Source organism: Solanum verrucosum, unplaced genomic scaffold, assembly GCF_900185275.1.
Source record: "Solanum verrucosum unplaced genomic scaffold, falcon-dt-bn FXZP01000253.1, whole genome shotgun sequence".
In the NCBI taxonomy this organism is placed as follows: Eukaryota; Viridiplantae; Streptophyta; class Magnoliopsida; order Solanales; family Solanaceae; genus Solanum; species Solanum verrucosum.
Genome location: NW_026019984.1, coordinates 713,924 through 736,237, shown reverse-complemented (window position 1 = coordinate 736,237; position 22,314 = coordinate 713,924). Strand labels below are relative to the sequence as shown.

The following is a 22,314-nucleotide window of genomic DNA, read 5'->3' as shown; positions in this document are numbered from 1 at the left end:
AAGAATATACAAATATCATTATAATTCATGTATGATACATACTAAAAGTTGCTTTATTTTAGATACTAAATTTCATAGAATTTGCAGTAGTTTAAATTATTTTCTGTAAGACAAAAGAATATAATATTTTATTTTTTAAAAGCCAGAAAATTGTCCTTCCAATAAACAATTAGTGAAAATACAATCTTTAAAAAATATTTCACACTTTAAATAGAAAGTTAAAGTTGACATATTTCCTTTTATTTTGCAATTGTTATAAGGGAGAAATCTTATGAAATCAAAAGTTGAATTCATGATTTGAAAGTTTCGTCCTTAATGCTTGGAGAATTTATGTAATACCTCATAACTTTTAAGTTAAGTTTTGAACTTTTCTCCTGTCACGACTTAAACCATTGTGATTGACACCCACGATAACCCTCCAGTGGGAGAACCATTACTACAATCCAACCAACCATAAAACTACACAACTAAATCAAACTAAGGTATTTAAATTTGCTCTTGTTCAACTATGTATATTTTCTAATATAGTCATGCTCAATAAAAGACTTTCCATTATTAGCTTTCACAATATGGAAATACTTATTGTCTAATTTATATTAATGTACAAAAAAAATTAAGCACTTCCATTTATAATTGTATGTTATTTATATGTCTTCTCGAACATTTGTAAACTCGTAAAACATATGAAAAAATATCATAACAATAAAAACAATCTAATTTTCTTACTAATATATATCACTAGACAATATGTTTAGTGTCTTTTTACAAACAATAAAAATGATAAAAAATCAATTTGAATAAGTAGAAGTGAAGAGGTAAGTCTTGCTTTACCAATCATAATAAAGTAGCATTGATTATCATATGTAGAAATAGATACACGTGATACTCTTATTCATATCCTCTTACTACTTATTTTTTCAACACTTATACATCAATTTCTAATGACAAATTACTACATGCCCCTTCCATTTTAATTTATGTATCTGATTTTGACTTGACATGAAACTTGAGAAAATAAAAAGACTTATAAATATGTGAAATGTAACAAAATGTTCTTTATTCTTGTGGTTTTATACCCGACATATGAAAAGTAGAAATTAAGAGTTGACAAAAATGAAAAAAAGACATTCTTTTTAAAATGACTAAAAAAGGCAAGACAAAGAAATTGAAATGAAAGAAATACTAAATAAAAGTCCATCCCATTCCATGATAAACATATTCATAGGTAAACATTAAAATCATAAATAGACCAAACATAATAATAAACATGACAAACTTAACTCTATAAGTGCATAATCAAGTTATTGAATTTTAAATAAAGCAAAACAAATCTATTCATGGGATCCAGATGACCCTTCATCGGGATCGGACAAAATGTTTTCCTCAACTCTTAAAGGAGCAAGGGCACTTCCAATGATTTGATATGGAAATTCAATATTACCCTCCCTAAGTTGGCTGGCTACTCTTTCAACTTCTTCATCTGCAGCTTCCAAAGCCTCACTCAATTTTGTAAGGTTAAGAAAGTCGAGTTTTTCATATGGAAGTTCATTCCTTAATGCTTGAAGAGCTTCTCCATATTTCTTTTCTCTTTTGAGTGAATTCTCCAATTTGTTTAGTTTTTTATTGATCTCATCAACATGGGCATTTTGATGAGTTACAACGATGGGCTTAGGAGCATCAGTGTCGGGGTTAGGAGAATCAGTGTCGGGGTTAGAAGCATCAGTATCGGGTTAAGGATTCTCTCCAAGAAATTTATCCACAATAAATTCAACGGAAGGATGTCCACATGAGTATATTTTATTTCTAGAAGAAAAAATCACAACAACAACATAAGCACCACATAAAGTACATAGCTCACTTGCCTTTTTAAACAGGCCATTACGTCGTTTTGAGAACGTGACTTGTCTATTTCTTGAATTTTGCACCCTCGCGATTGTAATTCTTCTGTGGCCATTAAGTCTTCTCATGGCTAAATTTCTGAATTGAAAATGTTGGGAAAATGCGATGTTGGTTTTCTGTTCTAACCAAGTATTTATAGCGACATAATCATCATATTATTTGACAAAAAATGAACACAAAATAACAAGAAAGTAAAAATATTTATGATGATTCCTTATTAGGCAGGATTTGAACGAAAATCATAATATTAATTAAATTTCTTTTTATGTTTAATTGTATCATTGTTAATCTGTAAAAATAGTATTTGTATATTTTCCTAATTAGATTTATGTTATTCAATTATTGAAGAAGTTTTTATTGTGTTCTTCTTTTGTGACATATGTTTTAGTAAGTTAATATGTAAATTGATGATAATTTTCTAGATAAATATTTTTTATTGTATTTATATATTTTCTAAATGTGCTCTTGTTCAATTATATATATTTCCTAATGTAGACATGCTTAATAAAAGACCTTCCACTTATAGATTTCACAGTATGAAAATATTTATTTGTGTTATTTGTATGTATCTAGAGTGTTTGTAACTCGTAATATATAGTTGTAACTTATGACAAGTGAAAGAAAATCGTAACAGTACAAAAAATAATATATAAACTGCTTTCGAATTTTCTCCTACACTGTATAATTTATTATAAGATTTTAAAATGATACAATAAAATTTGTTTCTTTTTTATCTAACCACCAGTTATTTAAATATGATGCGATACATTATGAAATACTATGTAATAACCATCCAAACAATGTGTAAATTGAGAAGATTGTATGCACTCCATTCTCGCAACATAATCTATCTAACTTTGTGACTTCAACCACTTTAGTGGAACTCACCCCTACACTCTTTTGCATGATATTTTTGTTTTTGCATTAATTTGTATAAGTTGCTAACTTTTTTCATTGACATTTATTTTCTTTATCCACATCTTCATGTTGAACAATTTAAATTACTTTCACATCAAATCTTTTACACAAAAAAAAAAATATATATACACGTGAAACTTTACATTTCAAAAATTTGTTATATATTCTCGTTAATCATAACAAAGATTAATAAGAATATACGAATATCATTATAATTCATGTATGATACATACTAAAAGTTGCTTCATTTTAGATACTAAATTTCATAGAATTTGCAGTAGTTTAAATTATTTTCTGTAAGACAAAAGAATATAATATTTTATTTTTTAAAAGCCAGAAAATTGTCCTTCCAATAAACAATTAGTGAAAATACAATCTTTAAAAAATATTTCAGACACTTCAAAAAGAAAGTTAAAGTTGACATATTTCCTTTTATTTTGCAATTGTTATAAGGGAGAAATCTTATGAAATCAAAAGTTGAATTCATGATTTGAAAGTTTCGTCCTTAATGCTTGGAGAATTTATGTGATACCTCATAACTTTTAAGTAAAGTTTTGAACCTTTCTCCAGTCACGACCTAGAACATTGTGATTGGCACCCATGATAATCCTCCGGTGAGAGAACCATTACTACAACCCAACTAACCATAAAACTACACAACTAAATCAAACTAAGGCATTTAAAGTTATGGAAGCAAGTTTAAATGCTAAGGAAAAAAATAAGGAGTTCCCATAAACTCCAAACAAAAGTCTAACAATCAAAACAAATGCGGAATCATACACTTTATAATTCATTATAAATTTTTAAAATGATACAACAAAATTTGTGTCTTCTTTTATCCAATCTCTAGATATTTGAATTTGATATGATACATTATGAAACAATACGTAATAACAATTCAAACAATGTATAATTTATGAATACTGTATGCACTCATTCCCAACATCATCTATCTAATTTTGCGGCAAGAAATCAATTAAGTGAAACTTATTCCTACTTCTTTTGCATGAAATTTTTATTTTTGCATTAATTTGTATAAGTTACTGAATTTTTTCATTCATGCTTGTTCTTTCTATCTGTAAACAATTGCATATTGTACAATTTATATTACTTTTCACATCAAATTTCTTACATCTATAATTTTTACACTTAAAAGATATATACACACAAAATTTTACACTTCAAAATATATTCTCATTAATTATATCAAAGAATAATAAAAATATACAAATTGTGATATTTATAATTCACGTAGTAAGCAGATTCATTTATGATACATACCAAATGTTACTTTATTTTAGATACTAAATTTCATAGAATTAGCAGTACTTCAAATCATTTTTAATAAACAAATATATAATTTTTTCTGCAGTCAGAAAAATTTCCCTTCAATACATAATTAGTGAAATATAATATATAAAAATATTTAAAACACTTCAAATAGAAAGTAAAAGTTGACATATTTCCTTTTATTATGTATCATTGTTAATCCATAAAGATAGTAATTACAAACGGCATATTTTTCTAGTTAGATTTATGTTATTGAAAACGTTTTATTGTGTCATTCTTTTGTGACATATGTTTTAGGAATTTAATATGTAAATTGATGATAAATTTTTAGGTAAATAATTTTTAATTATATTCATATATTTTCTAAATTTGCTCTTGTTCAACTATGTATATTTTCTAATATAGCCATGCTCAATAAAAGACTTTCCATTATTAGCTTTCACAATATGGAAATACTTATTGTCTAATTTATATTAATGTACAAAAAAAATTAAGCACTTCCATTTATAATTGTATGTTATTTATATGTCTTCTCGAACATTTGTAAACTCGTAAAACATATGAAAAAATATCATAACAATAAAAACAATCTAATTTTCTTACTAATATATATCACTAGACAATATGTTTAGTGTTTTTTTACAAACAATAAAAATGATAAAAAATCAATTTGAATAAGTAGAAGTGAAGAGGTAAGTCTTGCTTTACCAATCATAATAAAGTAGCATTGATTATCATATGTAGAAATAGATACACGTGATACTCTTATTCATATCCTCTTACTACTTATTTTTTCAACACTTATACATCAATTTCTAATGACAAATTACTACATGCCCCTTCCATTTCAATTTATGTATCTGATTTTGACTTGACATGAAACTTGAGAAAATAAAAAGACTTATAAATATGTGAAATGTAACAAAATGTTCTTTATTCTTGTGGTTTTATACCCGACATATGAAAAGTAGAAATTAAGAGTTGACAAAAATGAAAAAAAGACATTCTTTTTAAAATGACTAAAAAAGGCAAGACAAAGAAATTGAAATGAAAGAAATACTAAATAAAAGTCCATCCCATTACATGATAAACATATTCATAGGTAAACATTAAAATCATAAATAGACCAAACATAATAATAAACATGACAAACTTAACTCTATAAGTGCATAATCAAGTTATTGAATTTTAAATAAAGCAAAACAAATCTATTCATGGGATCCAGATGATCCTTCATCGGGATCGGACAAAATGTTTTCCTCAACTCTTAAAGGAGCAAGGGCACTTCCAATGATTTGATATGGAAATTCAATATTACCCTCCCTAAGTTGGCTGGCTACTCTTTCAACTTCTTCATCTGCAGCTTCCAAAGCCTCACTCAATTTTGTAAGGTTAAGAAAGTCGAGTTTTTCATATGGAAGTTCATTCCTTAATGCTTGAAGAGCTTCTCCATATTTCTTTTCTCTTTTGAGTGAATTCTCCAATTTGTTTAGTTTTTTATTGATCTCATCAACATGGGCATTTTGATGAGTTACAACGATGGGGTTAGGAGCATCAGTGTCGGGGTTAGGAGAATCAGTGTCAGGGTTAGAAGCATCAGTATCGGGTTGAGGATTCTCTCCAAGAAATTTATCCACAATAAATTCGACGGAAGGATGTCCACATGAGTATATTTTGTTTCTAGAAGAAAAAATCACAACAGCAACATAAGCACCACATAAAGTACATAGCTCACTTGCCTTTTTAAACAGGCCATTACGTCGTTTTGAGAATGTGACTTGTCTATTTCTTGAATTTTGTACCCTCGCGATTGTAATTCTTCTGCGGCCATTAAGTCTTCTCATGGCTAAATTTCTGAATTGAAAATGTTGGGAAAATGCGATGTTGGTTTTCTGTTCTAACCAAGTATTTATAGCAACATAATCATCATATTATTTGACAAAAAATGAACACAAAATAACAAGAAAGTAAAAATATTTATGATGATTCCTTATTAGGCAGGATTTGAACGAAAATCATAATATTAATTAAATTTCTTTTTATGTTTAATTGTATCATTGTTAATCTGTAAAAATAGTATTTGTATATTTTCCTAATTAGATTTATGTTATTCAATTATTGAAGAAGTTTTTATTGTGTTCTTCTTTTGTGACATATGTTTTAGTAAGTTAATATGTAAATTGATGATAATTTTCTAGATAAATATTTTTTATTGTATTTATATATTTTCTAAATGTGCTCTTGTTCAATTATATATATTTCCTAATGTAGTCATGCTTAATAAAGGACCTTCCACTTATAGCTTTCACAGTATGAAAATATTTATTTGTGTTATTTGTATGTATTCTAGAGTGTTTGTAACTCGTAATATATATATATATATATTTGTAACTTATGACAACTGAAAGAAAATCGTAACAGTACAGAAAATAATATATAAATTGCTTTCGAATTTTATCCTACACTTATATATTTGTTTTTAAAAAGTATTTTCAACTTTAAAATTTTATTTTTTCACCCCAACCCTCGACCCCCCACCCCACCCAACCCCTACCAGCCCCCATCCCCCCCAAAAAAATTTAAGTTTGTTTTTAAAAAATATTTTCAACTTCAAAATTTCAATTTTTCACCCCTACCCTCAACCCACCCCCCCCCCCCCCCGCACCCCACCCCCAAAAAAATTTAAGTTTGTTTTTAAAAAATATTTTCAATTTCAAAAATTATTTTCTACCCTAGTAAAAATAAGATATTTCTCAAAAAAAAAAATCATTCATAAATCAAACACTTAAAATCTTTTCCGAAAAATATTTTCTACTCACCAACCAAACATGAGAAAAGAAGTCAAAAATCAACTTGTTTTTCAGGAAAACATTTTCCTTCATACCAAACACACCCTAATTAACAACTTATAGATTCACTTTGTATCAATGTATCAGTTCACTCTGTAGCAGTGTATCGATTTGTTCTATATATTTTGTATTTGTTGGTTCTGCATCAGCAATACAAAGAGAAACAAATAAAACCTATATTCCAAAGGTGGAATCCTCTGATTCTTCTTATTTGACCTGAAATCGATTAATCTAATAACTCTAGCTATGTATTAATAATTTTTTGAAACTCTAGCTATTTCGGATAAAAATACATGATATATGTATGTTTGCTTTGTCGGGTAATTTTCCCTATAATAATAAGGGCTCGTTTGGTGTGAGGGATTAGAAATAATAGTGATGGGATAAGGAAATAGTGATGGGATAAAAAAAAAATTATGTTGTTTGGTTGGCAAGTCCGGGATAACTTATCCCGGGATTAATAATTAGTACCGGGATAAGTTATCCCTCCCCATGGGTGGTATAGTAATCCCGGGATAACTTATCCCGAGATAGAATAGGTAAATGACAAATATGTCCCTTTAAATCCTTTTTATATATCATTTTTTACATTTATGTATATTTACATTTTTTTTAATACCATGTATAATAATATTTACTACTCCTTATTTTTATGATAATTATACATATTTTTCTATTAAAAAATTATACTATATAAATATAATTTTTATTTATGAATTTATTTGACTAATTCTTATGTTTATTTTATTTTGATTTCTCATAAATTTTCTTCTCTTTAATAAACTTAAGAGGAAAGTTCTATTTTTAAGCTAAATAAGAAAAAAGTTATATTTTTAAATACACATGGTACTTATCATGGGAATACATAAACAAAAATATTTAAGTTAAAAAAAATAAAAGTTTTATTTTAAAAAATGAATAACTAAAGCTCACAAAGAAAAATTTAAAAAGTTTAAATAAAGTGAAGGGTAATTTTGTAAACAAACAACTTGTTCTTAAAATTTATCAATATATATTATTTTGAATATAACAAACCAAACACTCAATAAGAAATAATCCCAGGACAACTTATCCCATCATAACTAATCCCAACATAACTTATCCCAACATAACTTATCCCATCATAACTCATATTCAAACCAAACGACCCCTAAGAGTATAAATTTTGATATTTGGTTTCAAAATACGGTTGCGTAATCTAACGGCCCAAATACAAAATGCATGTCATCTCTCTCCTCTTCTCCTACTTGCTCTCCCCGCCATTTCTTCCCTCCGAGAAATCACCATTTTTCTTCTTCCATGCCCCCAAACCCTAGCTTTCTCCCACTATTTCCTCTCCAATTTCATCCCAAAATTAAACTTCTCATTATCAGCTGCAAAATCCACACACTTGTGATGGTCCTTGATGAAAATGTGCAGTCAGAAATGGCAGAAAACAATGCCTCTGTTCGAATCTTCGTAATTTTTTTGGGTTTTTTCATCATCTCGGTGAATCAAATCGCTGCACAGCAGCAGCAGCTGCAGCAGAGCGGTAATCCTGGTTCGAAGCCGCTATTGGCGCAGGTCCTTTATAGCAGTTTTAGCAATTTCACTTCCTTGTTTGATCCTGCCGTTACCAATGAATTGAAGTTCTGCATCGATGATGTGTAAGCTCATTTTCTCGATTTCTCTTCAGCATGCATGATTTTATTTTATTTTTCAATTTTTGTGCCGATTCAACGTCGTTATGATAGATTGGTTGAATGCATTTGCTTTAAAGCAGTGGGGAATTACACAGAAAATTCACGAATTTTGCAAGGGAATCACAAGCCTATTAGCTCAATTAATGAACATGACTTGTAGTAGACTTACTTTTAAGTCTAATATTCGTTAGGTAAAAGTCTATTAATCTAGTTATAATTTGTTATGTTATTAGAAAATGCCAAGGATTTAAGGGTCGTTTGGTTGCTGATTAGGAAGTGAATTATTCATGTATTGAAGTAAGCATAAGTAGTACTCATTTTAGTTGCTAGGTATAAAATTCAGCACACCAAGTATGGTGTTTGGTTACGAGTTTACAGTCCTGCATAACTAATACATGTATAAGTTACGAGGGAATCTATGTATTATTCATGCAAGATAGAAGATTGGATAACTAAATTTTGCCTAACTAATCCATACATCTCTGACCAGTAACCAGAACAACCCTTATTAGTGTTACAAAACCTAAATCATTGAATATTGGATTACATGGCAGGTTAAATAGAATTACATGGATACTGAAGATTCTTGTAGTCAACCTACTACGATTTGATGCATTAGAAGGGAGACAGTAAGAATTGAACCCATAATAATACCTACACGTACTATTAGACTTTAAGTCTTGGTGGTTGTATTCTTACTATCTTAGTAGTACTTTATTCTTAAATTGTTTCATAATTGATAAATTGTCTCGAAAACCGTCTCTTATCTTGCTGTAGGAAAGTATATTCTTCAATTCCTATGTCATTAATCCAATTCGCAAAAGCTTTTCCTAAGTTTTATTTCACTTTAGTTGTTATAGTGTTGGCTTTGTTAATTCATCCTAAAGAACTTTGAAAGCTAGTTTTCAGTTGATGTATGCTGATCGTTTTGTAGGGATGCTGAGTGGAACGCAGCTTTTAATTTCACCGAAAACACAGATTTTTTGACAGCATGCATTAATCAGACAAAAGGTACCAACTGCTGGATAAGATTCTGAGGCTGTATATTTTCTAGTTCGAAGTTTGCTGGTCTAATTCATAATGTTCTATACGTTCTGCATCATGAAAATTCAGGAACTTATCAAAAAATGTGGTATGTAGCCTTACTTATTCTGATAAGATAATAATATGAGTTCCTTTGGTTGCTAAACATTCGATTAGCAAGTTCACTTTTGTGGTGATCAATAGTTAATTTCCACAAGTACTGCAATTAAGATTTGATTGCTTCTAATACCATTGACATGGTAAGATCACTCTGTGGAGCTATCTACTAATTGTTCTATTGTCTTTATTTTCATATTCACGACGTCTTCGGTGGTCGAATAGGTGATGTACTAAAGCGCTTGTGTACAGCAGCAGAGGTAAAGTTCTTTTCTCAACTTTTAACGCAAGGCGGTGGAAGAGGTAACCTGAAACCTAACAAGAATTGTAATCTATCATCATGGGCTCCTGGATGCGAGCCAGGATGGGCTTGTAGTGTTGGAGATAATCTGGTTCGCCTTAAAGATGCAAAGGAAATGCCACCTAGAATTCTTGATTGTCATCCTTGTTGTGAAGGTTTTTTCTGTCCTCGTGGTCTCACCTGCATGATACGTAAGTATCTTCAAGAATATTTGCTTTAAGTCATTCAAACCATGACCACTATCTGAAGTAGACATGCTCAAACAATTTGGACCAAACAACATCTCAGAGTTGCTTACTATCAAGAGATAGTGTTTTCTATCATTTCAGAATTGCTTGATATCAAGACATTGTTTCTATTTATCTTATTGTATTTGAGGTGATCTTTACAAAATTTTAAAGTGATGAATTTGCTTATCTGACAAACAATCATAAGTTGCACCTTTGGCATAATTTTATGGTTGTTCTTTTTAATCTATATCTGTTTTATGTTTGTTTATTCTCCTATTTTCCGATTGAAGCCTGCCCATTAGGTGCATATTGCCCTATTTCAGATCTCAATGATGACTCTGGTGCATGTGAACCGTAAGTTTCACAATCTTTGGAGTTCTTATTCTTACTTGACCAGATTCTTTTGCATCCTTCAACTAATATTTCCTGCCTCAAAATGTGAAGGTACCGTTATCAACCTCCTCCAGGGCAGGCAAATCATAGTTGCGGTGGAGCAGATGTCTGGGCTGATGTTATGAGTACTACTGAACTGTTTTGTTCAGCGGGATTTTACTGTCCAACTACTGCACTAAAGATTCCTTGCAATAAAGGGTATTTATATTTATCCCAAAACCGGAAAACATGCATCTTACCATGCTTTCTCTTCTCTTCTCCCCCCCCCCCCCCCCCCTCCCCCCTCCTTGTTTAGGCAGCAAATAACAAAATGTTACTTCTGTTTAACTCGGCTCATATTAGAAGCTCATGCTAATCCATTCTCTTATCATACTGTTTGTTTATGCTTTTCCAGGCATTACTGTAGAACTGGTTCTACATCTCAAACAAGTAAGTCCTCATCTCATGTGATAGTCTGTTTTGTCTCTGTATTAGGTTCTGTGTTGCTTCATAAAATGCCTGTTTGGTTGTGTTGTCACACTTGTACCATACTTCAAAAGAAAAAATACAGAAGGAAAAAGAAAGATACACTTGAAAAAAAGAAATTTCCTTGGTGTGTCATAGCAGCTTGTGAGGTTCCAAGTGAAATACAAAAAAGAATACTAATAATGCAAACTCTGCTTGCTGTCATATCCAATTATTTTCTTTGCCTAGGCTACTAGAACTGTTAAAATATGTAAGATGGATCGGATATCCAATAGTTATTACTAGAAATGAGCAGGACGTATAAAGATATGAGCATATTGGACATCCACCTTACCAAGATTGTTATTTTGGTGGCGGGATGTGCCTCACATTCTTCTCTACTAAGAGAAAAATTTCCTTGAATTCTTTTTTATGAGATGAGACATCATATAGTTGTCATGCTACAGAATATGTGAAATTGTAACTTGAAGATCATACCACAAGATGAAAAGTTATATTAAGAAACAACTAATTGCATGTACCTCTCGATTTCTATTTCTGGAAATATTTTCTGGTCTAACATTGCCATCATCATCAAGTATTTATCTATAATTATGGACATGCAGGCTGCTATAAATTAGCTATTTGTGAATCACAATCAGATAATCAAAATATCACAGCTTATGGTATTATGTTTTTTGTAAGTTATCTCCTCACTCCTATGCTGTACAAATATTGATTGTCTATATAAGGTTTTACTTTTGAGATAATGTCATAATGCTCCTGGCGTGTTAGCTAGTATGGCTTAATTTTTTTAGGTTTGAAGTGGGAGAAGGAAAGTGAGTAATTCATGCCAGAAAGAACAGAAATGAACCTGCAAAAGAATAGATTTGTCTTCTGCTATTTCCTTACCGAAGGAGGTGGAAATGGGAGGGATTAGTCTGGACGTAACTTCTACTCCTCTTTTTCTGATAACAGGAGAATAATGGCTGCATAAATAGCATAATTGAACCCAAAAGAAGGACCGATCACACAAGATATAGCATTTTACATTTCCTTGTCGTTTGATTTTCATCTGTAACAAGTCACAACTAACCAACAAGCTTCTCCGATAACTTGCTTCTTCTTTTCATTTGAAGTTTTCTAATTTAATTAACTTCATTTCTTGGAGTTCTCAATTGATCACTGAGGAGTAAGTTTGACATTGCTAATTATCAACAATGAACGTCAAATCTAATGTCCATGTTTCCTTGTAATAATCATATTCATGCTGCATTTGCTGAAACATCTGATACACTTGCAATGGATGCCTGTTAGAGATTCAAAATGTGAAAGTTCTATAAGTATGTCAACTGAACTATGTCATGCATGAGTTTACAAGTGCTCCTTTAATCTGAAAAGACTTCCCATCTTTCCTGACTTATACACTTGTTTTGTGTTTCATAGAGGCATATAATAGATATGACTTATGTAAACTCGGCATGCTTCATCTACAAACATGCATATTTTATTATCTAATTGGGCTAAGATTTATATTTTACTGAAGTGTGACATGTGACTGCGGTTTCCATTTCTAATAGGGTGGAATTACACTTATACTTGTCATTATATACAACTGTTCTGACCAAGTGCTGAGCAGCAGGGAGAGAAAATATGCAAAGTCCAGAGAACGCGCAGCAAAAAGTGCAAGGGAGAATGTACAGGCACGTGAGAAATGGAAATCTGCTAAAGAGATTGCTCGCAAGCATGCAACTGGTCTACAATCTCAATTGTCAAGGACATTCTCCCGGAAGAAATATGTAAGTCAACAGGATCCGCATAAGGCTCCTAGTCACGCTAGATCTCGTTCAGAAGCTGCCTTACCCCCCTTGCCCTTAGGTATGTCTCACGCCAAAGCTAAAAAGCAAACCAACCTCACAAAGATGGTGCAAGAGCTTGAAGAAGATCCTGATAGTCATGATGGTTTCAATATTGAGATTGGGGACAAAAATATGAAAAAGCCTAAGGCTGAAAAGTTGCAAACCAAGAGCCAAATCTTTAAATATGCATATGGTCAAATTGAGAAAGAAAAAGCTATGCAGGAGCAGAATAAGAATTTGACATTTTCTGGTGTAATCTCAATGGCAAGTGATATTGAGATTAGAACTAGACCTCCCATTGAGGTGTGTTTCAAAGATTTGACACTTACTTTGAAGGGGAAAAACAAGCATCTATTGAGGTGTGTATCAGGAAAATTATCACCTGGCCGTGTTTCTGCTGTTATGGGTCCATCTGGTGCTGGAAAGACAACATTTCTTTCTGCATTGACTGGGAAGGCTGCTGGGTGTACCATGAATGGTGTGATTCTCATAAATGGGAAGAATGAACCGATGCAATCATACAAGAAAATCATTGGCTTTGTACCTCAAGACGACATAGTACACGGAAATTTAACTGTGGAGGAGAATCTTTGGTTTAGTGCTCGGTGCAGGTATGCTATTGTAGTTCTGTTAGTACGAATCTATGCATTCATATAATATCTTTTCTGCATGGCATTTTCTTTTCTTTTTGAAACTGGTAACATTAGTATGTCATTCTTTTGCATCATAAGTTTCATGACTTCAACCATCAGTCTACACTCTACATTTTGGTGGTGACTGGTTCCAGTTGTTTGTTGATTGGAAAGGTCATGCATTTATTTTCCTTCTTATTCTGGAGTGCTACATGCCTACCTATTATTGTCAGAAACCACTGTCTGATACTTGTCAATGGATTTTCAAAGTATTCATGTGAGGGTCTGAAATCTCTGTGCCGTCTATTATTGTCAAACACAAACTAGGCAGAGATATGACCAGGTTATATTATCCAAAAGGAAGTTAGTTTGCCTTTTGCTACTGCTTTCACTTGTTAGCTTGCTGTTTTTTGATACTATATTCATCTGATGCTAGTCTACTCTTCTTTGTTGAATCACTCTTCCAGGTTGGCAGCTGATTTGCCTAAACCTGAAAAGGTTTTAGTTGTTGAAAGAGTCATAGAGTCCTTGGGATTGCAACCTGTGAGAGATTCTATTGTGGGGACAGTGGAAAAGCGAGGCATCTCTGGGGGTCAGAGGAAGAGAGTCAATGTTGGGCTGGAAATGGTTATGGAACCTTCTTTGTTAATCTTAGATGAACCCACTTCTGGTTTGGATAGCTCTTCATCTCAACTGTTGCTCAGAGCAACCCGTCGTGAAGCTCTTGAAGGAGTAAATGTATGCATGGTGGTGCACCAACCAAGGTGATGTTACGAATGATAGACTCTCAAGTTTTTTGGTCTTACTCTATTCATCTTCTTCCATCTGCATTCCCTGGTGGTTATCATATTGACTTTTATCAATTGCAATATCTTTTTGTTTATCCTCGCACTCAGTGAACATATTGCAATCACGAAACATGCAGGATTATAACCATAAAAAAATTTAAGTAGTTTTTCCTCCAGCATAATTGGTGCAATTTCGAAATGTGGAAATTGAAACCCTAATTCTAAGAACAACAAATAATGATAGTGTCACGCCCCGAGCCTACACCCAGGGCGGGACCGGCACTCGAAGACCATTGCTGGCCCCAAGCGAACCCTTGGCCTGGCTTTCTTAACTCAGCGGAAACCTAACTCAATATAAAGCAATAAGACACATGCAATATATATAAAGCTTGTAAAACAGTGTAAACAACAACCAACTCAACTTTACTTATATAAAAGTAATATAACTTTAGTGGGAGATTCTTTAACCGACAACCACCACTATGAGCCCTAGTGATGATACAATGTTTTACCTCACGTTGCCCAAGGACCATCCTATACCTTGCCGTGATATAGGACCTTACCTAACTTAGTGGATCCACTAGCTTAATCTTACGTGATCATCTAAAAAGAATGACCCGTTAAGTCCCATGTTTGGCTACATGGTTCTTATGGAGAGTTGAGTTAATATAAACTCGCGTCCCCAATTCGGTGCTCAATACTACTCCCAAAATACTTTAGCTCATAAGTGTTTTAAATACATCTTTCTTTATTTTGAGATAATTACTCAAAGCTTAGCCCAAAGGCTCTCTTGGAAAACATAGTTCCTTTCTTACTTAAATGTAAAAACATTTATAAACTTCTTTGGGGAATACATAGTTCCCTAGTAACTCTTGAGAAAAAGAACTCAACTCCATACTCTTTACTTTGCTTGAAACTTGAGCCTTAAAACGAAGTTTAGACGTTTAGTAAAGACTCTTGAAAAAAAACTTTAAAAACTTGCTTGGACTTACTTCTTAACTTCTAGACTTGACTCTAACTTCACTTGACTTTGATCCTAACTTTCCTTGAATTGAATTAAGGATTCAAGGATTATGATTTGTGTTTGGAAAGACTTCATGATGCTTAGGAATGATTTAGGACAGCTAAACTTAAGAAAAGTTGCGAAATTAAATTTTGAAACAATGGAGTCCGCGTCCTGTCCGCGACGCGGAGCAGATTTTTGTTCACAGAGGGAACAAGTCCGCGACGCGGACTGGTTTCATGGAAGCTGCCCGACTTTTCTCCTTCATCTTTCCAACTCTAAACCCTCATAACTTCAAAGGTTCTTTCCCCAAACACTTGGGATCATTAAAACCCTTACTATACAATAGATTCAACTCGGAATTCCATCCGGAAACATGTACCAAATCAACAAGTAATTTCAACACAACCACAAGAATTCAACAAACACAACCAATCTTTTTCTCGGAAAGTAAAATGAGTTTGGCGTGTGGGGGAATGAACCAACCCAACACTATGATCTCACATACCTTAATAGGGATCACCCCCGACGAAATCCACGACGATCTCGACGAACTTAGCTTCCTTCTCTTTCTCCTCTTCACTCACAACCTTAACACTCACTTTTTAAAAGGAAATACTGATTTAAAATCAGCTGGGACCCTTAATATAACCAAAAGAAATGGTTAGGGAAAAGACCAAAATACCCTTACAAATTCGGGTGAACTTTCCTAGGCCAACAACCCAACTTCCAAAGGGAATAACTCACTCATACGAACTTGGAATCGAGCAAAATCGGCGGCGTTGGAAAGCTCATTCCAAGGGATTTGCAAACATAACTGGAAATACACCTAACTCATCCTGAGCTAGGAGTTATGACTGTTTGAAGTTGACCAAAAACTCATTTTTTTCCATACTAAACTAAATTTCCAGATTTTGATTTCTTCCCAAAAATGACTGTTTCCAATTTCAAGCTTCTTCATAGTGATTTCAAATTGCAAGATGTCACAGATAGGTTCTCTATTGATTCAAACACTGTATCTCAAATGCATACTTGATTCATCTTTTGGGACCAAGTTCGTGGAAGTCTAAATGGCAATGCAACTCAAACTCAGGACCTCTTTTTGCTCTGCTTACACAGCATTTTGTTTCAGAAAAACTTTTGACTCCGGTTCTCAGCTTCAAAAATTCTTGGGTTTCTTGTCCATGGAAGGTTAGAAGTAACATAACTCCCTCCGTTTCCAATTTAGGTGTCTTACTTTCCTTTTTAGTGTGTATATTCATTGAGAATGCCACCTTTCTTATTTAGTTGTTCGGAAGCTTTTAATTCCAATATTCTCATTTTACTATTAATGACACTCCCTCAGAGGAATGACATGGCTTATTTAACATTTTACTATTAATGACACTCCCTTAGTGGAATGACATGTCTTATTTAATATCACAGTACTTTTGGCATGTTATACTCACCTTTAAGACCACAGAATTCAAAAGTTCCATTATATTTTTAAACTTCGTGCCTAGTCAAACTAGGACACATCAAATAAAACGGAGGGAGTAACATACTTCATAGCTAGATTTGCTGAAGATTGAACTTTGTATTGAAATTTGAATGATAATAGAACTTTTGGGTTTAAATGTGTAAATGAAGTACCGTATATTTGTGGATGCATGAATTATTAGATGCTTGTATGATACATGTACAAAATAGGTGCATATTGAAGAATACATATAAATACTCATGTGTAATAGTTAATTTAAGTAAGTCAAGAGATCCTTTTGAAAATTTTAAACAATATTTGAGAATCATGCCTTCAAACTCCGCGGAGAGAACTTACCACGTGTGAGAAGTGAAAACAAGACCTTTATTCAACCTGCAAAGTTATAGGATGTGAGGGACAATTAGAGAACTTAAGAATGAGGGACAAGAAGTTGATGAAATTTGTGAATCAAATTCGAACCTTAGAAGAGGATCTCCAGAATAAAGGATTGTACTGAAGATTGGCTGAACCAAACCGATATGGAAGGAAAACAACCACATTTGGGATGTTGACAAAGTCTCATTTTGGTTCTATGTAATATACTATTAAGGAAAATTATCTTTTCTGAAATAACCAACCAAATCTCTTACAATCCTTTTGCAGCTATACTTTGTTCAGAATGTTTGATGATTTGATACTTCTAGCCAAGGGTGGCCTTACAGTATATCATGGACCAGTAAAGACAGTTGAAGAGTACTTTGCAGGCATTGGAATAACTGTACCTGATCGCGTTAATCCTCCTGATCATTTCATTGATATTTTAGAAGGAATTTATAAACTCCCAAGCACAGGATTGAGCTATAAAGATCTTCCCCTCAGATGGATGCTTCATAATGGTTACCCCATACCACCAGACATGCTAGAATCTTCTGGATCAAGAGCATCTTCGGTTGGAGACAATTCAGCTGATTTAACAAGTCCTGCAACTGTTTCCTCTGAACAATCTGCAGACCTGTGGGCAGATGTTAAATCCAATGTTGAACAGAAGAAGGACCGCATTCGATTCAACTTTTTGGCATGGACGGACTTGTCCAATCGGAAAACCCCTGGTGTTTTGCTTCAATACAAGTATTTCCTTGGAAGGTAATAATAATATTTCTCTCCTTGTATACTTGTAGTAATTATTCTTTGGTATGTTATGATATGTTTTCCTTATTATTTTCTATGTCATCTTTACTTTTGTATTGTTCTGTTAGCTGCTCTACTTCTGTATTGTTTTGTGGTGTTCGCTACTCGAGCTGAGGGTCTTTCAGAAACAGTCTCTCTACATCATTGAGGTAGTGGTAAGGTTTGCATATACTCCACCCGCCCCATACCTCGCTTTTGGGACTATACTAGGTTTGTTGTTGTTGTATACCTTCTTATTATTGTTCAAGATGCATGTGAATATATAAGTTTCTCCTTTTCAGTTGTATACCTTCTAATTATTGTTCAAGATGTGTATACTTTTTCTTTTATATAGTTAGACTATAGAAGGGAGTAAATTTTTATTAGAACCACGATAAAGCAATTAGGTAGCATGACCAACTGAGAAGCTTCTAAGGACATTTAGGGGGAAGTATTCATGTGACAGTTCATGAGGAAAAATGTGTGCCCAGTTCTTTTATTTGATTTAGAAATGTTTTTGAGTTTGCATTTGTTTTGATGGTTGACATCTATGATACTTCATATTGTCAGGGTCGGCAAGCAGCGATTGCGTGAAGCCAGGATACAAGCAGTTGATTTTCTTATTCTATTACTTGCTGGACTCTGTTTGGGAACACTTGCTGAAGTGAGTGATGAAACCTTTGGATTCATGGGGTACCTTTACACCGTCATTGCAGTTCGTAAGTTCAAAACCTCAGAACAGTGTATATACTTCAGTTTAATCTTTATTCAGCGAATTGATGACTTAAAGACAGTTCGTTATTTTTATTTGCAAATTTAGAAGAAAAAATTCTCAATTTTAAATTGCAGTTGTTGTCTTTCACCCTCCTTACTGTTAATATCTCAAAGAAGCAAAGCATTTCAGAAAAGGACTTGGGAAAATTCTCTTCCATATATCTTCATTACCTTAGTTCTAATCTTCAAAAATGTTTTCCAGCTCTTCTCACAAAGATTGCGGCTTTGAGATCATTTTCTCTAGATAAATTACATTACTGGAGAGAGAGTGCATCTGGCATGAGCGGTTTGGCATATTTTATGGCTAAGGATACAGTTGACCATATCAATACAATTATAAAGCCTGCAGTTTATCTGTCAATGTTCTACTTCTTCAACAATCCAAGATCATCGATTTTGGATAATTATCTCGTCTTGCTCTGTGTTGTATATTGTGTTACCGGGATAGCTTATGCACTTGCCATCTACTTTGAACCTGGTCAAGCTCAACTGGTGTGTACTCAGAACTTTGATCATGCAATACGTATCAACTCCAACCGTTATTCTCTAGTGCCATGATTCTCTACTAACAAACTAATCTGTCTTTCAGTGGTCGGTGTTGCTACCAGTTGTTTTGACCCTCATAGCAAGCAAGGACAGTAGCTCATTCACGGGGAAAGTAGGAGATTATATCTATTCAAAGTGGGCCTTGGAAGCATTCGTTATTGCAAATGCTAAAAGGTCTGGTGAATCCTTCTCCATTATGTCTAAATTCCTCTTGCATTACGGCTAACCTTGCTAACAAATACTTGCTGAAATTTAGAACAAACATACCCAGTTTAATACAACAAGTGGTGCCTCAAGAGTGTGGAGTGTACGCTGAGCTTACCCCTATCTTGTGCAGTTAGAGAGGTTGTTCCCAATAGACCCTCACCTCAAGGAAAGCATAATCACTGCATTTATGGAAACATAAGCAGTAACAATAACAGGACAGTAAGAAAACCAAAGCATACGAGACACAAATAGTAATAGAAAACTAGGAATGAGAAATACAGAAATAATTTTTAAAAAAAATACTAAGCAAAATGTGAAGCTACCTACTACTAGCCGTCTACCCTAATCATTAACCATCAATTGTTGAACATCAAGTGCACCTCATATTTTGGGATTTAAGAAGTTATATGTTGAACATTCATTCCAGGGTAAATTTTAATTCTTTTTGTTTCTCTTCATTTTCATTTTCCCGGCCTTTAGGTACTCTGGGGTGTGGCTGATCACAAGATGTGGTGTACTAAGGAAAAGGGGCTATGCACTTGATCATTGGTACCCTTGCTTACTAAAACTCATCCTTCTCGGTGCTATCAGTCGCTGTGTAGCATTTTTCTTATTGATAACTTTCCAGAAAAAATAAGTCTTGTTTGTTGCTGTCTTGCGTCATCACTTGGTATACAAGGACAAAAGTCAGTTTACAGACTCAAAACCATGACGAAAATGTTGGGAAGCCTCAAAAAGTTGGGTCCCTTGTGAAGATTATTGTACATAACCTTGATATGATTCTTGCCAAAAATGTAAATTACTCGAAACAGATGGTATATAGCAGCAGGAGTCAATTAAACAGGTTAAATGATTATTTCATCTATAGGTGAAAAATCAAGTGTAATATGTGCCAACAGTAGTTCCTCTAGGAGATTGATGCTACCTGGTTCCTGAGCCTCGTGATGTAGCCTTGAACTCGAGAGAAATAACCGAGAATGTATGTCTTGTCTTCATGATGTTGACAAGGATATGACTGAGAATACACTTCATAAATTGAAGGGTATACCCAAAAGTTGATAAAGATCAGGATATTAATGTCAAATTATGTAAATGGTTATACAGCCAAATGTGATAATGCCAACTTGTTGACAGCATAAGTAGACAGTATGGGTGTGATGTTTTCCAATTTTCTCATGTTTGGTTGGGCTAAATATTTTGGAAAATATTTTCCAAATCAACTCATTTTCCTCAAATTTAAGGAAAATGACTTCCCTTCTAAACTTAAGGAAAACATTTTCCAAAAGTCTCTTCCAACTTCAAATTACAATTATTTTTTTGTTGAAAAAATTAATTTATTTTGTCCCTACCCTCAAACAACCCCCAACCAATCCCCCCCCACCCCACCCCCCGAAAAAAAATAAAAAAAAATTTTAAAGCTTGTTTTTAAATTCAATTTTTTTATCCCACCCTCACCCCTACCCCCACCCCTTCCCAAAAAAATATTTAAAATTGTTTTTAAAATATATTTCTAATTTCATTTTTTTATTTTTTTACCCCACACCCACTACCCTCGCCCCCCGCCCCCCCACATCAACCCCCCTATCAGCCCCCAACCCCCTTCAAAAAGAAAAAAAAATTTAAGTTTGTTCTTAAAAAATATTTTCAACTTCAAATTTTTATTTTTTCATCCTGATCCTCGATCACCCACCCCCTTCTCCGGTCACCCCCCCCCCCCCCCCCACCTCCACCCCCAAAGAAAAATTGAGTTTGTTTTTAAAAAATATTTACAAATTCAAATTTCATTTTTTCACCCTACCCTAGACCCCCACCCACGTCCTACCCAGCCCCCCACCCACCCACCCCTAACCCCCCCCCCCCCCCCCCCCAAAAAAAAATTTAAGTTTGTTTTTAAAAAATATTCTCAACTTCAAAATTTCATTTTTTCATCCTACCCTTGACCCCCCCACCCACCTCCTAACCAGCCCCCCCCCCCACCCACCCCCTACCAGCCCCCCACCCCTTCCCAAAAAAAAATAAAAAATTTCAAGTTTGTTTTTAAAAAATATTTTCAATTTCAAAATTTCATTTTTTCACCCCTACCCTCGACCCCCACCCACCCACCCCCCTACCAGCCCCCCCCCACCCCCAAAAAATAATTTTAAGTTTGTTTTTCAAAAATATTTTCAACTTCAAAATTTCAATTTTTCACCCCTACCCTCTACCCCCCCCCCTTTCACCCACTCCCTACCACCCCCACCCCCCAAAAAAAATTTAAGTTTGTTTTTAAAAACTATTTTCAATTTCAAAATTTATTTTCTACTCTAGTAAAAATAAAAGATATTTCTCAAAAATATTTTTCATTCATAAATCAAACACTAAAAATCTTTTTCGGAAAATATTTTCTACTCACCAACCAAACATGAGAAAATAAGTCAAAAATCAACTTGTTTTCCAGGAAAACATTTTCTAGGAAAACATTTTCCATGGAAAACATTTTCCTTCATACCAAACACACCCTATATCTTTTTTGTTCACAAAATTATCTCATGTCCTCTTTCTTTTTCGGATTGGTTAAGTTATCTCATGTTTTTTGGATAAGCAAAGAGGAAAAATAGTGTTGGTACTCCATTAATGAAGCCTGCACCCTTCTCATCAGGTTCAGTTGGCATTGAGAGATTGTGTTTGTGCACAAGCTTGCCTGTTGGTAAATAGAGTTAAATTACAACAACATACCAGTGTAATCCCACAAAT

General features: G+C 33.4%; 2 protein-coding genes across 2 annotated transcripts; one reads left to right on the top strand and one right to left on the bottom strand.

The window, feature by feature from the left end:
- Positions 1 to 5,315: 5,315 nt before the first annotated feature.
- LOC125818324 (agamous-like MADS-box protein AGL62) lies at positions 5,316 to 5,951 on the bottom strand. The gene has a single exon (XM_049497861.1). It carries the CDS (start codon positions 5,949 to 5,951, stop codon positions 5,316 to 5,318), a length of 636 nt encoding a protein of 211 aa, XP_049353818.1.
- Positions 5,952 to 8,167: 2,216 nt separating this feature from the next.
- Positions 8,168 to 20,539, top strand: LOC125818360 (ABC transporter G family member 28). The gene is made up of 14 exons (XM_049497882.1): positions 8,168 to 8,602; positions 9,573 to 9,649; positions 10,004 to 10,270; positions 10,600 to 10,663; positions 10,754 to 10,900; positions 11,097 to 11,131; positions 11,773 to 11,846; positions 12,727 to 13,616; positions 14,105 to 14,401; positions 17,551 to 18,030; positions 18,625 to 18,773; positions 19,031 to 19,320; positions 19,418 to 19,548; positions 20,062 to 20,539. The coding sequence occupies exons 1-14, from the start codon at positions 8,178 to 8,180 to the stop codon at positions 20,216 to 20,218; spliced, it is 3,483 nt and encodes a 1,160-aa protein (XP_049353839.1). The 5' UTR covers positions 8,168 to 8,177; the 3' UTR covers positions 20,219 to 20,539.
- The last annotated feature ends 1,775 nt before the right edge of the window (positions 20,540 to 22,314 follow it).

What these genes read in the sequence shown, in the direction of transcription:
- LOC125818360 (XM_049497882.1), top strand. Translation starts at nt 8,178, where the DNA reads ATGTCATCTCTCTCCTCTTCTCCTACTTGCTCTCCCCGCCATTTCTTC. An exon ending in AAGTTCTGCATCGATGATGT is followed by an intron (nt 8,603 to 9,572) that starts GTAAGCTCATTT and finishes ATCGTTTTGTAG; the next exon opens with GGATGCTGAGTGGAACGCAG. An exon ending in CTTATGGTATTATGTTTTTT is followed by an intron (nt 11,847 to 12,726) that starts GTAAGTTATCTC and finishes CATTTCTAATAG; the next exon opens with GGTGGAATTACACTTATACT.
- LOC125818324 (XM_049497861.1), bottom strand. Translation starts at nt 5,951, where the DNA reads ATGAGAAGACTTAATGGCCGCAGAAGAATTACAATCGCGAGGGTACAA.